This window comes from Myotis brandtii, unplaced genomic scaffold (genome assembly GCF_000412655.1).
Source record: "Myotis brandtii unplaced genomic scaffold, ASM41265v1 scaffold1691, whole genome shotgun sequence".
In the NCBI taxonomy this organism is placed as follows: Eukaryota; Metazoa; Chordata; class Mammalia; order Chiroptera; family Vespertilionidae; genus Myotis; species Myotis brandtii.
In genome coordinates, this window is record NW_005356217.1 from 2,819 (window position 1) to 17,748 (window position 14,930).

At 57.6% G+C, this 14,930-nt stretch overlaps 1 protein-coding gene across 1 annotated transcript in view; it reads right to left on the reverse strand.

Moving 5' to 3' along the window:
* Positions 1–3,673: 3,673 nt before the first annotated feature.
* LRFN2 (leucine rich repeat and fibronectin type III domain containing 2) overlaps positions 3,674–14,930 on the reverse strand; it is a 193,432-nt gene continuing 182,175 nt past the window's right edge. Inside the window, exon 3 of the mRNA XM_005862859.2 lies at positions 3,674–4,941. Coding sequence (XP_005862921.1) covers positions 3,957–4,941 — 985 coding nt within the window. The 3' untranslated portion in view covers positions 3,674–3,956. The remainder of the gene's footprint in view (positions 4,942–14,930) is intronic.

Below are 14,930 nucleotides of genomic sequence, written 5' to 3' on the forward strand. Positions count from 1 at the left end.
TGAATCCAGGGTCCAGGATTCAAACCCGTGACTCTTCAGTGCATGGGCTGATTCTCCACCCACTGAGCCACACTGGCCAGGGCTGAGGCTTTCTATCTTAAGGGGATGAAGTTACAGGCTATCGGGGAAGAGGGAACAGACGAGGCTGGAAGTGGAAAGCATTAAACAAGTCCTCAGGTTAGGAGAAGGGATGACCAGCAGAGTGGTCTGGGCAGGGCTGTCTGAAGCCTGCAGGGAGCATCCCGGCCAAGGAGGGAATGTGCTACCAGCCAAGAAGGGCCAGAGCGGCCAGTGAGGCCACAAGGAACCACTGAAGCTCTGCGGGAGTCAACACTGAGAATCTTACCAGACCTGGAGGTCAAACCAAGGGCTTCTAGGTGGGGCTATACGTTTGCAGACTTCAACCAGTGTGACTTGCCATCTGTAACTGGTTGAAGGGAGGAAGAAAGGCTACCAGAGGCAGCATTGATATTGTGGACTGATCGAAGGCTTTGCAGCCAGACTTACTGTGTGACCTTGGGCAAGTGACTTAACCCCTCTGAGCCTAAATCCTTTCATTTGTAAAATGGGCATAACAATTCGGTAGAGAGGCTGCAGTGAGGATTCAGTGAGGAATGCCTGTGATACCCCAGCACAGTCCCTGAAAATGCAGGTGCTCACCAACTGTAGTTTCTTCCCAGAAGCTGGGCTTCTGCGTCCATCATTGTATGTCTAGAGCTGTGCTGTCCAATGGGGCCGGTCTGAGCCACATATGCCTTCAAAAGTGGCTGGTCTGAACTGAGACGTGGCATGAGTGCAAAACATACAAAACTTTGTGCCACAAAAGTTAAACGTCTTATTAATAACTTTGTAGTGATTATGTGTTGAAATGATAATATTTTGGATATATTCAGTTAGATAACATATATAATTAAAATTAATTTCACCTGTTTCTTAAACTTGCTTTAATGTGGCCACTGGACAATGTCAGAGGCCACTGTGGCTCCCACGTCATGCCTATTGCTCAGTGCTCATGTAGGCGTTAGATGAAAGCAGGGCTGGGAAGCTGTGTTCCAGAAGCTCATTTGTGTCTGTACTTTGGGTTTGCGCTTTGGGCTGCTGTACTGCTTCCCCAATAAAAGACCCTTTGTGAAAAAGTGCCCTCCAGCTCAACCAAAATGAGTGGAAGGCACACGTGTGCCCCTAGTGGCTCAGTGTGGTGGTGGCCACGGCCCAGGAAAGAAGAGGCAGGTGGTATGTGAGAATCCCCTTACCAGGTGGGACAGGCAGGGTAGCTGGGGATGGGCTAGTCTTTTTTAACCCGGAGCTTCACTCCAGATCCTTCGACTGCTCTGTACTCCGGAGGACGGCCTCATTCTCTTTTTTTCTGGTTTCCATCTTATACTCGAACTTGACAGGGAGCAGGTGCCCACCAGACAGTGACAAGCACAGGTGTGTGGGCAAATGCCACTGCGAAGCCCGTTAGAAGACGGCAGCGTTTCCAGAGAAATGGACAGCAGACACTCACAGACACGAGAATGCTCTTTTTCTCTCCCCCAAGAAGCGTGGTTGGTTGGTTGTTTTTAAAACTGTACATTTTACTGTACATTTTTTTTTTAGCAAAGGAGAAGATTGGCATTTATATTCTGACCACAGGAATGATGCTTTCCAAACCCCAAGTCAGAAACATGACAGACACACGCAAGTACATATCATGTCACGACAGAGCTCCGAGCCACTGACGGGAACAGATGTCTGGTTCCCCCTCCCCGTGTCCACCGCTTTCCCTCAGGTGTCTGAACCCAAAGGCAGAAAGAAAGGTGGTGTTTGGGGTCACTTCTTCAATGGCTACATTTTGAAAGGCTGAGTGAGAAAGGTGCAGAGAAGAGAGAGAGGAGGAAACGGGGCGGGGAGGAGGGAGGTGGGGGAGGCTTCAGGTCCTGTCTGTGGGTGCCTCCGTGACCAGGGTCGGCCTGTGCTCTGGCACAGGGACTGGCCTGGAAAACCAACGTGTGGTCTCAGGAAGAGACTGGCCTCGTCTGTGAATGACCTTGTCAGGACCGGAAAGGGACTGGGGAGGGCAGAGAGTCACAGGAAGAGTGAAAATAGGAGGTAGCGGGAAGGCGAGGCGAGGGGAAAGGGAGGGAGTGGGAAGGAAGGGTGAAGGCATGGGGTTTGGAGGCTCCTGAGCTGGAGCCGGAAGGCAATCCTGCATAGACAGTCCCCACCCTCCTGTGTGCTCTGGGCTGGGGTGGGGCCACAGCTCAGCTCCAGGCCTGAGCCCATCGGGACTTTTCAGCCCCAGATAGACTCCCCTGTATGCTCTGTGTGCTGTGTGGTTGGCAAGTAGAAGAAGGAGGGAGAAGGACAAGAGAGCAATGGCGGAGGCTTGGGAGGGGGAGAATGAGTTGGGGAGACCAGTGAGAGGTAGTGCGTTGGCAATGCAGAGAGGCCTGGAGCAGAGGCCGGGAGAGACAGATGCGGCAAGTCCTTCCGAGGCTCTGAGAGCAGTCACTCCCCGGCCACGTCTCTGTGGGAGGGTAGGGTTGGTCCCAAGTGGAGGGAGCCCATGTGCCCCTCCCATCACCATCATGTCATTTCCACACACGGGCCCTGCTCAGAGACGGCATCCAGGGAAGGCCCCCATGCCCCACCCTGAGCCCGCTCCTTCAGGAACAAACAGAGGACAGACTCTATTCGCAGACATGCCCTGGTCAGGGTGCAGACCTGGGAACAGACCCGCCACCCCCAGGAGGAAGGCGGCCTTGGCCTCTGTGCTGGCGTGGTCACTAGCTCACAGTGTGACCTTGGGCAAGTCCCTTCTACTTGGGGGGCGGGGAGAACGGGTTATGGGGATAATTGCAAGCACCTCTTCCAGCTTCAAAACCACCACACTGGAAGGGCTCAGCTCTCCCTGCAAAGCCTCTAGGGTCCCCCATGCGCAGCAGGAGGGGGAGGGGCTGCTCCATCAGCCTGTGCACCCCAGGGAGCTGAGCTGGAGACCCCACATTTAAAGCCATGGGAGCTCATGAGTCCTTGGAACTGGAATGGACAGGAGGCCCGGTGCAACCCAGTATTTTGTGATTTAGGGACTGAAGTCCAAAGAGAGGAAAGGACCTCCAGCCCCCAGTGTTTTCAGCTGGTTGACTCCGTGGTGGCTCTGGGACCCTGACTCAGAGCATTGGACTCAAAGTCCAGCTCCCTATGGCAACACACCCTGCCTTCCTTACGAAGTCCTCTTGGCCCACCACATGCCCATGGGGACTTCCTGTCCCAGCTCCCACCCAAAGAGGCACAAATCCCAAAGGAACTCCAAGAGCTTATATCCCTCAGGCCCTGAGCCTCAGAACCCCGGCCCCTCTCCCGGACACGGGGAGTCCTGGAAGCCGCCTGGGGTTTAAGCTGATGTGATGGATATGGACAGTCATGTGTGAGAGCAAGGGAAGCTGGGTCAGTTATGGGGGTCACTCAACCCTCCAACTGTGGGGAAGGCTGTGAATAATAAGGGGTTACCCCCAAACACGTGTGGAACCAGCATCCGCCCCTTCTCTCCATTGGCAGTGACGGCCAATGCAGGGCCCCGGCACTGACTCTCAGATGGAGAGCAAACTCCCCGTTATCTGTGTGAGTGAAGAGGGGGTGCTTGGGAAGTGGGAGAAAATAAATTAACCAATAAAAACAACACCGGAACCGGAAGCAATCCAAAGCGCTTGCTTATCCGCTGCATTTGTGATTGGAGAGGCGAGAGTCCGCCTTTCCAAACCCTCAGGGCTCATCTGACACTTGGTGGTCAAGTCGCTTTCCCTGAGCACACCCTGCTGGGCAGGGGGTGGGGGTGGGGCAGGCCTGAAAGGTGTTGGGGGAGTTGACAGCGAGACTCAACTGTCCCTGGATGTAAACATCACCATGGAAACCCCACTAAGACTTGCCAGTAAAGATTCCCCTTCCACCCGCAGGAGGAGGAGGACACCCCGAGCCTACACCGTGCTCTCCATCACCCACTCGGAGCTGCCAAACGTGCCCCGGGCCCCCACAAGGTCACTCTCCTCAAAGGGCAAGAGCATGCCATTGACAGAGAGGCTGCGCTTCGTCCAGATGTTCGAGACCCTCCGAGGGGGGCTGTAGCCACCCGGGGCGCCCCCTCCCGCTGCCACCGCTGCAGCTGCGAAGTCCCCCATGTCGAAGGAATGGCTGCGTTTGGCCTTGCCCTCCAGGGGCAGGGGGAGCAGGCTCTTGGCCCGGGCCGCAGGTGGTCCCAGCAGCGGCTCTCGGTCCGAGTAGTGGCCCCTGGCCGGCGTCCCAGACCCTCTCCCGCCTGGAGTCCTGGAGTCCAGCAGCTCCTCCCTTCTCTGACTCTTGAGGTCCAGGGAGGCGAAGGCCCCCATCAGGAGGTCAAGGTTGGGCTTGGGGCGCGGGGCAGGGGGCGGGAGCCTCCAGGGACCCCGCGCCAGCGCCCTGGCCTCCCCACTGCCCAGGGAGCTGGAGGAAGAGGAGTCACTGCCGTGGGCCAGGCTGGGACTGAAGTCCAGCAGCTCATTGCGCACCACCACCTTGGGCGGCCCTGGGGCCGGGGCGGGGGCCCCGCTGGGCACGCCCCCCACAGCGGGCAGCTGCGCCCCGTTGGTCTGCGAGTGCACGTTGCTGACCGTGGCGGCCACCATCTTGCCGGGGGCATCGTGGTTGCAGACCTTGTAGCGCACCAGGAGGATGATGATGAAGACCAGCAGCGTGGCCACGATGATGCCGCCGATGACCAGGATCATGGTGCCGCCCAGGATCTGGCTGTGCATCGACTGGCACTGCGGGTAGTCGGCCTTGGTGAAGAACTGGGCGCAGCCCACGATGTTGGTGGCCGTGAGGGTCGTGGCTGTGTCGTCCCACATGGCCAGCACGCACAGGTCATAGCCGGTCCCGGACACCAGGTTGTTGACCACGAAGGCCTTGTTGGAAGCTGGGATCATCCTGGGGTGGGGGGGGGTGCACAGAGGGGAGTGATGGGAGGACAGCAGAGTGGTGGGGGTCAGAGGCAGAAACAGAGGGGAGTTGACACAGGACAGACGGAGAAGTGGGGGCGAGAGAGACAGACGGACACAGGGGCACAGTATGAGGCAGCGCAGGAGACGGACAGGTGAAGAGACAGGGAAGGGAGAGGTGGGGTGGAGAGGAGTGGAGGGGCAGGCAGGGGAGGGGAGCGTAGGACATAGTGCAGGAGTCAGATGCGAGGAGAAGGCCCCAGGTAAGAACCCGGGAAAGACAGGCCAAGTGAAGAGGGCAGTGAGGCAGAGTCAAGGGTAGGCGTGCCGGAGGGAGATGTCCACAGACATCAGCCGTCAACGTGGGAACCACCCCGCAGAGGTGGGAGTAAAGGCAGGGGAGTGGAAAGCAGAGGCAGGGAAGGAGTTCAGAGATGAAGGCACCGAGAAGAAAGGAGAGATGAGGGAGGAAGCACAGGGAGGGCAGAGGGAGACACAGAGGCAGAGGTTAAAGGCCTGAGAAGCAGCAGAAATTAAACAAAGGGACCCTCTCTCCCTCCTGCCTCCCGCCCCAGCCCCGCTTCTGCCATGTCTGCTGCAAATATCCCCGAGGCTCCTGGGAAGGGGAGGGAGTGAGAGTCAGGTGGGCCCTGGCCCTGGGCCAGCCCACCTGAAGGCTCGGTCCCCCCTTGTCCTGTCCTTGGAGGCTCATCAACATTGACAAAGCCTCCTCTCGGAGTCCTGAGCTGTACTCAGGGGTCCCTGAACCTCAGACAAGGCCCTGACCTCAGGCCAGATGGCCGTCATGCCTGGGGAGGGGAAGGTGTGCGGGGCAAAGTGGGAGCCGGGCGATGTTGAAGACTAGAGGGTGATTCTGCTTCCCAGAAGGAAGGACGGTCCTCCATCACAGCCACAGCCGGCCGGGTGCATCTGACGGGACCAGCAGAAAGAGGTGCTCTGGCCAGGGAGGCCTCCAGGGGCCCCTCCACCTTAGGGGAGGGTCTGATGAGCAGCGGTCTCCCCACAGTGGGACCCTCCACGGTAGCCTGGGCCGGTCCTACCTGGACGCCAACCCTGATCTCTGAGCCCTCGTTCAGGTATCACACCTGTGCTGTTTCCAGAGAGGATGCTATGTTACCCATAAACCCTCCTGCAGGAATACACATTGCCTTCAGCCGAGGGCGCCCTGTCCCCCTCTGCAGCCTTCACAGAGCCCCCTGCTCCCAGGGGCCCTCCGTTCTCCTGCCTCTGCTATTCAAGGACTCCATCAGCAGCCATCAACTCCTCAAACCCAGAGCCAGGCAGCTTAATTGAGACCTCAACTATGAAATTCCAGGGCTGAGAACTTCCACCAGGGAAGCCCGCATCGGGGAGGGGAGCTGACAGGCAGGTATTGACATCCCGTCAGCACAGCCTGGGAGCTCTGCCTCCCTCCTCACCCGCCCAGCTGCTCTGCTGGGGATGCCACATGGAAGGCCCTTCGTCCCCCCCTCACCCTGAGCCCATAGCTGCAGAGCTAGGGGCAGAAGGGGCAGGATCCAGCCGGAGCCTGGGACATTGGGGAACCCTGTGCTCTCATGTCAGGGAAGCAGAACGGCCAAGACTCAGAGAGGCTGTGTCTTGCCTGAGGTCGGTCACACAGCTGAGTGGTTAGGGTGGGGCAGTTGGGACTTGAACACCAGCTTGTAGTTCCACAGTCTGGGCTTGCTCCTCACCACAGGACAGCCATGGGCATTATTCCTCGTCTCTGAAAGCCATCTGCCTGCGGCCTGTCAGCCACCTCCTTCCCTGGATCAGCGTTCAGTGGCCCCTGCGCCTCACACTCCTCCACCAGCAGGTCTCGGGCTTGCGGGCCATCTCTGGGCAGAGCCGCAGGAGCCCTCTGTGGCCAGTGCTATGGGCCCACTTCCTTCCCCTCGGGGTCACGTTGCAAGTTAGAGAGGCGGGAGCCACCACACCCAGAACAGGGGCAAAGGCCCAGGGAGGCTGGGTGCCAGGCTGTCAGTGCCCTATGCCAGTCACCTCACTGAGTCCCGCAGCAACTTCCTGAGGTGGCCCCTGGTGGGCTCCTCCTCCTGCAGATGGAACCGACTCTGGGCGCACGAAGCAACATAACTGGCAGAGCTGGCACTCAAGCCTAGGCAGCCTGGCTCTTGTCCACTGAGTCACCGCACTCTGTCCCTCACTGGGCACGAGCAATGTGAGAGCAGGTCCATGGGGGATGGGGATGGGCCAGGTGTTTATTGAACCCCTGTTATGTGACAAGGTTTCCACATTCTGTTGCATTTATTGTTCACAACAACCTCAGGACCCAGGAGGTGAACCGCGGGCCCAGAAATCATCTCACTGTTTAAACCATCTTCTCTTAGGAAGCAGGGCCTGATACTACTACTACTATTAATACTAATACCAATACTAATACCAATACCAATACCAATATCAATTCTAATATCAATACTAATACTAATGCTAATACCAATACCAATACTAATACCAACACCAGCACCAATATCAATATCAATTCTAATACTAATACTAATACCAATACCAATACCAATACCAATACTAATACTAATGAAGAGGAGTAATTAACACTGAGGCCTGACTCTGTCCCAGGCAATTGTCTGAGATCTTTAAGAGGATTAATACTCATTTCATCCTCCCTACAGTTGTTGGGGAGGTCGTCCCTGTTACTATCCTCTCCCTTTTACAGATAAAGAACCTGGACAGAAAGGCTACGCGTCTGCCTGTGGCACTCCAGTAAGTGGCAGAGCTGGGATCTGGGCAGGCAGCCTGCCCCCAGCACCTCTGCTCCCGACTGCTGTGCCACACAGCACCGCCCTGTTCTCTGCCTCCGCAGGTGACTGCGAGGGGCTCTGCCTGGCCTCTCTCCCCCCTGCCTCCCAGTCAGGGAAAGCGTGCGGTGATGGAGCCACAGCTGGGCTGTGCCACCAATGCTGGTGTGAGAGGGCTGACCCTTGGCACCCGGGGTGAAGGGTCAGGCTTGGGAAAGCCTCACACAAGAATTGGCCTAAGAAGAAAGCTGCTCCTGGTTCGTGTGTGTGTGTGTGTGTGTGTGTGTGTGTGTGAGAGAGAGAGAGAGAGAGAGAGAGAGAGAGAGAGAGAGAGCGCTTACAGGAGAGTGGCAGCCAGGTGGCTCACTACAGCCTCTGGCAGTCATGTTTGCCTTCACCAATAACAGCACTAACCAGTGATGACAGGCGCCACGTGCTAACCTTGTGCTCTGAAGTTTACATGCTTTCCTCTCCCGACAACCCTGAGGAGGGACTCATTCCCATTTAGGGGAGGAGGGAGCAGAGCAGCTCTCACTCTCTGGGGGCCCTGGTGGAGCTGAGGGCAGCTCTGGATCCACTAGGACTCAGAGCCCACACACCTAGAAGCAAGACCGCTCCCTCCTCCAGCCAGCAGAAAGAACACACTGCACGAGAGAGCCGTGTGAAATGGGCACTGCTCAGACTCCAGGACCGACCCCAACTCATCTCCTGCCCATGGGGTCTTGTCCACCCCCTTATGGGCCCCACTGGACCAACCACTGAGTCCCAGGCCAGGTCTGGATCCTGGATCGACCTTCCTTCCCACCCACATCCCCCCGCACCCTGGCTGGCAGTCCCCCTCTGGACTTCTCCACACTCACACTTTGGCTCAGGCCTCACGTCTCTGGTCTGGATGAATGCAGCAGCCTCCCAGCCAGCTTCCCCGCCTCTGGCTGTGCTCAGCACCACCTCCTCCAGAGAGCTGCATCTGACTGAAGCACCCCTCCGGCCGTGCCCCTCGCCCACGGAGACCCCCTCCAAGGGCTGCCCATGACCTCGAAGGCACAGCCCAAGCCCCTGAGCTGAGCTCCCACACCTGGCTTCCCATCACATTCTTTAGCGAAACACTGCAGATGGGTCAGGCTTTTCAGGGCAAGAGGCCCACTCCCAGAGCGATACTAAGGCTTTACTCACAAGAGGACTCATTACCAAGGGGTGGGTGGGGGTGGGGGACCACGAGGGAATGTGCAATAACTCATGGTTGGCTGCAGCCAAGCTGTTACCCTCTCTAGGCCCAAGCATACCAGGGGAGGGCACCCAACCCAGAAAAGAGAGAGAATCATGCAGCCCCACCCTACTCAGTGCAGCCCACAGCCAGATGCTGGTCCATGAGCTGTTATTTCCTGGTTCATGAGCAGACAGGACAGAAATGGAGAGTAAGCACTGGGGAAGGGTCACCGCAAGTTGGCACTGATGGTGACAGCCAAGTGCACGACCCCCTTCCCTGGTAGTTTATTTCTATTATTTCTTACAAGAGCACCGGTCTGCCCTGGACGGGGGAGGCAGCTCCAGCCCTTCACCGTGAGCAGCTGGAGCAGCACCTCCCTGGGCAGCGTTTCTCGGCTGAGGCAGGATTGGTACCTTGGCTGAGTGATTCTTGGTCTGGGCGGCTGTCCTGTGCACGGGAGAATGTCTCAGCATCCCGGCCCCGCCCCACGGGAGGCCAGGAGCATCTCCAGTTGTGACAACCAGAGGTGTGTCCAGGCACTGCCCCATGTCGTCTGGGAGAGAATCACCCCTGACGAGACACATTGGGACATTTAGATGAGGGGCAGGGGCAGCCAGGGGCAATCTCAGAGCATGGGAACCAGACCAAGAGTACCCTGACCCCACCCCCTTCCCTCTGCCCACTCCTCTGCTCCTGTCCCCAGGGCTGAACCCAGCCAGAAGCCAGAGCTCATGGCCGCACACTGGTCAGCCTCCCAGGGCACCCAGCAGGGTGGAGGAGGGGAGTGGAAGGAGAGGCAAGCGATGATCTCTGGCACCACCCCCGTCACAGCCTCAAATCATGAGAGGCCCCTTCCCGTCACACAAACGGGTGACATTTCTGTTAGCGGAAACCATGAATTGCTATTTTAAGTTGAGTTGCTCCGATGTGTTAAATTTAATTAAGCTCACATGCTCTAAAACACAATTTAAAACTGCAACCCCAAGACTTGCCCAGGGAAAACAACACGAGCGTAAGAGGCTGCTTCTGAGTGGCTTTTCTTTTTTCCCCCCCTATTAATGTTCATTTGGCTTTTCTTCATTCGATTTAACACTAGCAAACACATCTACGGATGAGATCTACAGCTGATACCAGAGGTTTAAGAAGCAATCTCAGCATCCTGGACATTCTACTGCTTGCTCTCAGACCCGGCTTCCTTTCACCTGCCCCATCCGCCTGATAAGGAACTACATTTCCCAGGCCCCCTTGCCTGTGCCCAGGCTCCTTTGCCCTCAGGCTTCCAGATAGAGTTGGCCAGTGGAAGTCCAGGAGAAGACGAGGAGGGTAGGGAGGGGGGGCGGTTCCCTGCTGGCTCCTGAAACTGCTCTGTGATCCCAGTTTCCGGGGTTCTCCCTCCTTCCAAATGGATTTGGAGCTCAGGCTCTGGTCACACCATCTCCTCCATGTCCCTCCATCCTCGGCAGAAGTGGTGGGTGCTGGTGGCTTTGGGCTGCAGTGATGTCCTCAGTGCCTCACTGTCCCCCTGGCTGACCCCTCAGCAATTCCATCCCCCATACAATCCAACCCCCGCACTGAGTTCCCCCTTAGATGTAGAGCATCCTTTTTCCCGACTGCATCCTGGGTGACACAGGAGATAAACGTTACAGGATAAGAATATTCTACCTATTGCCCTAGCCAGGGCGCTCGGTGGTTAGAGCATTGGCCTCGGAGCTAAGGGTCTGGGGTTTGATTCCAGTCAAAGCATGTACTTCCTTTGTGGGTTTGATCCCCACCCTCAGTTGGGACACTTGAGGGAGGCGGCCAATCAATGTGTCTCTCTCATATCAATGTGTCTCTCTCCCCCTCTGCCCCCCCCCCCTTCTACTCTGTGTGAAAATCAATGGGAAAAATATCCTTGGGTGAGGATTAAAAGAAAAAGAAGACTCTGCTACCTGTTAATTTATCCTCTTCTCCCCACACTCTGGGAAAAGACTAGCGTCACTTCCTGTCAGCAGCAGCCCATCGCGGCCTAACCTGGAGGCCTTAGGAAGCAGGCTGACGCCCTCTCTGAATCCCTCGTCACTTCCCAAACCACCCCCTGGAGCCTTTGCAGGAGCAGCCCCTCTTCCAGGAAACCTCTGATCTCTCCTCCACCTGGTGACCTCATCCCTCCTTCGAGGCCTGACCCCGCCCAGACCTGCTCCTGCTCTCTCCTCCCACAGCCATTGCCTTTGGCGGAGCCCTCGTCCATGCTGTGTCTCCCATGAGGCCATGCTCTGCGTCTTATTCATCCTTGTATCTCTACTGCCAATCATGATGCCTGACTAGGAGTCACCGCTGAGCAAATATTTACCCTGCGGTTGCACAGTGAATGAAGAGTGCTTTGTTAAACCTTTGTTAAACCTGAAGGCCTATAGGCATGTAAGAGGTCCTCATTTCAGCACAATGGCTGGCTAATGGTGACTCCCAGGCACCGCTGTGCGGAGGTTTTTCCAGAGAGGCGGTTTTCTATATCCCTGAGTTCACTGCAGGGGCTCCTGACAACATGTGATGTGGGTGTGTGGGGTGTGTGAGTGTGGGCGTGTAGATGAATGTGTGTGTATGTGGCACAGTGTGCGGTGGTATGTCTGTGTGTCGAAGTATCATTTGAGAGCTGAGTGTGTGTGTGTGTGTGTGTGTGTGTGTGTGTGTGTGAGAGAGAGAGAGAGAGAGAGAGAAAGAGAGAGAGAGAGAGAATGGATGTTGTGTTCACTTATATATGGTTGGGAAGGTTTGACCCCAGGCAATGCTAGTCCCTGCTCTGTCCCTCTCCCACTCAGTCCCCTACCCCCGCCCCCCCAGGCTCCCATGCCTCTCCTGACACTTCTGAGGTGACTCCCCTTGTGACCTCTTCCAGAGACACCTGCAGGCCAAGCCTGCTCCTTCCTAATTGCTACCATTAAAGGCGTTTGGGGCTCCCGGAATGGGAACAGGAGAGATTCTAGGAGTGGCCGCCCGAAGCCTGTGAGCTGACTCCCAAGTCCACTCTCCCCTCTCCTGGGCTCACTCAGACCATATTCCCAGACTCCCTTGCAGGTCGGGGTGCCCAAGTGCTGACTCCTGGCAAGTGGATGAGGTGGCAGCTGTGTATGCGACCTCGGGCCAGGCCTTCAGAGAGAGGGAGCGCCTGCCTCTCCTCCTCCTTCCCCTGCTGGCTGCACCCTGCGCGTGTGACCCCCCGACCACGCAGAGGACAAGGCCAGGGGGGTGGAAGCCTGGCGCCGGCGTCTCAGTGAGGAAGGCTTCCTGCCTACGGGTGCCCTGCTGGCTCCTAGGACCAGGACTCGATTCGGTTGTGCTTCAGCCTTTATGCGCTCACAGCCATTAGCCTCTTCTGACTCACAGCCCCTGCAGGTAAGACAGGGAACCCGCGGAGTTTGATGCAGGAGGTGAGTGACGGATAGGAGCCGATGAGTTGTATTTGTGGAAGAAATGGATGCCTACACAAGAAACGTAGTCAGCAAATGCCACCTCTGTCATCTCAGCCCCCACCCCCTCAGCTGCCCCAGCACAGACACTTTGCAGGGGCCCTCCCCTCCCCTCCCCCATCAGGGACGCACCAGAGCTGCCCACTGCCCAGGCCCGAATTTGGAGAAGGCCCGTCCAGCTCCACCCACCTCCACCCCCACTTCCCTGGCTCTGCACCCTCATTACTGGCTCTTCAAGATGCTCAGGCCTGCCAAGCTCTTTGGCCGGATGAGATCTCAGGGCACATGAAAGGGCCTCATTAGACCCAGCACAGCCCAGGCTGGCCAGCCTGCCCTTTTCCTGAGAGCCCCGGAGGGCCTGCTGCTTCCCTCAGGCTGCAGGAGGGGTGCAGACGTGACCGGTCTGCCTTGCACACAGTTTATTGAGCTCTTCCCCTGTGCTGAGTGCTTGACTCGCAGGCCTCTTTGCTTCTGCACCCAGTCTCTGAGGTAGGAATAATGACCCCACTTTACAGATGAAGAAACTGAGGCCAAGGCAAGTGGCTCACCGACTCCAGTTCATGCTGGAACTGGGCTGAGCTAGTGCTGAAAGCCAGGTCTGCCAGGCGCGGAGCTGGGTCTCCCCCAGACTGGACTGCCTTGAACTGAATGAAGAGGAATCAGGTTTTAGCAGGAAGCAGGTCTCAGCGTTAGGCTAACTGTTTGATGGCGACTACAAATATTTATCTTCCTGCGATGACAGCGAAGATGTATCGAACTCTTACTATGTCAAGCAGCTTTGAGTAATCTGCATGTATCCACTAACTTAATCCTCACGGCAAATCTACGAGGGCTGGGCTCGCCCCGCCAGCAAGCAGAGGAGCCACACTCAGCACGTGGAGATGCGGAGGCAGCGCCCAGCACCCCTCCCGCGGGCCCAGGTCAGGTCTGCAGAGGAGCTCACTCACGGGAGGGTGCTGTATGAAGGAGAGGGCGCCGCTGAGCCAAAGGAAACGCACCTCTGATCCTGGAGATCCAGGCCTCGGGCCTTGAGGCTGGCAACCCTGAGCCACTAGACACGGGACGTGGGCAGCACCGGTCCAGGCTGCGCAGGACGGCATCGCGGCTTCACCCCCACAGCAGGACATGCTTGCTGCCCCGTGTGGGTGCGGAAGTCTCTCTCAGAAGACACGTGGCAACAGTGTTAGTGAATCCCTGGCTAACAGTAGACAGGAAGTCAGGCCTCAGGGAGCCAGGCCGGCAGGCTGCCCCGCTCACCTCCCAGTGAGGATTCCCTGGTGACAGGTGAGGAAGTGCCTGTGGAGGCACTGCCTGTGCTCCTGCCTCAGGCTGTGACAGATCCGGTGGCCTTTGGGGTGGGGGTGGGGGAGGGGGTTGGGAAATGGCCAGCCCTGTGTGGCTGAGACAACGGTATGGCTCCTGCATGGAGAGGATAACGCCAGGGGGTCAGAGCGTGCGTGCTGACACTGACCACAGGGTTCATGGCCCAGAACGCTCACTTACCAGCTGTGTGACCTTGCCAGCCACGTGGTCTCTCTGTACGGGGAAGAGGTGACGGGCCTCCCTCACAGTCGGTGCCTGGTCCACAGTGAGTGCTGTGTGTGCCAGTGGCAGTGAGTGCGGAGTCACCTCGTCCCATAGAGCAGACAGGAGTCCAGAGGCGTGAGGGTAAATGGGATTTTAACTAGCCAGGCGGGCACACAGGTGCCTGCCCAGCTCAGGGCAGCTGGCTGGGACCTGGCTGTGTATCTGGGCCGAGGCTGCAGCCCCGGCCTCCCCCAGCCCAGGTGCTGCTCTGCCTGACTCACCAGGACGGTCCTCTGGCTCTTTCCATTCTCTCTGCCACCTCCATTCACAGAGCACAGGACGCTGGGCTGCGAGGGCCCGCCAGTCCCTCCCTAACAGGCTCCTCTGGCTGTCAGCACGCCACCCGCCTCCAGGGGCACGCCAGGCAGCCCACCCCAGCTGCACACACTCCTCCTGGCTCAGAATCCCCGCTCACATGGGGCGGTGGTGACAGCTGCTGCCTCCTCCAACTCCCCAACCCAACCCCATAGGGACGCCCGGAACAAGGTGTTTCTTTCTTTAACATGTGTTGTGTCGGTGATTCCCACATTGCACGCAGCTCTCTCACCCCACTGCGAGCCTTCAGTTCTCCCCAGTTACCGCTCGCATTCCTCCCCATTGTTCCTCGGGCACAGCTCCCAGCCTGTGTCCCCCCTCATCACACACCAGTGTATCTTTGGCCCTCCTTTCTGAGGAGGTCTGAGCAAGGAGAACTGAGTCAGACCCCACATTCCCCCAAGTAGACATCACATTTCTAGTGAGGCCCCGCGGGAAGCTGCATCCAATCTGGTCTTCCACCGACTGACCGAGCGAGTAGGCTGTCAATGGACATGCCCTGGGGTTGCTATTCAGCCATTTGCAACCACTCTGTTCCTTGAGTGGCATTTCCACCACAGCAGGCGGAGAGACTCAGGGGAGCTCCCCCCCCCAGGCAGCTCTCTCTCTCTCTCTCTCTCTCTCTCTC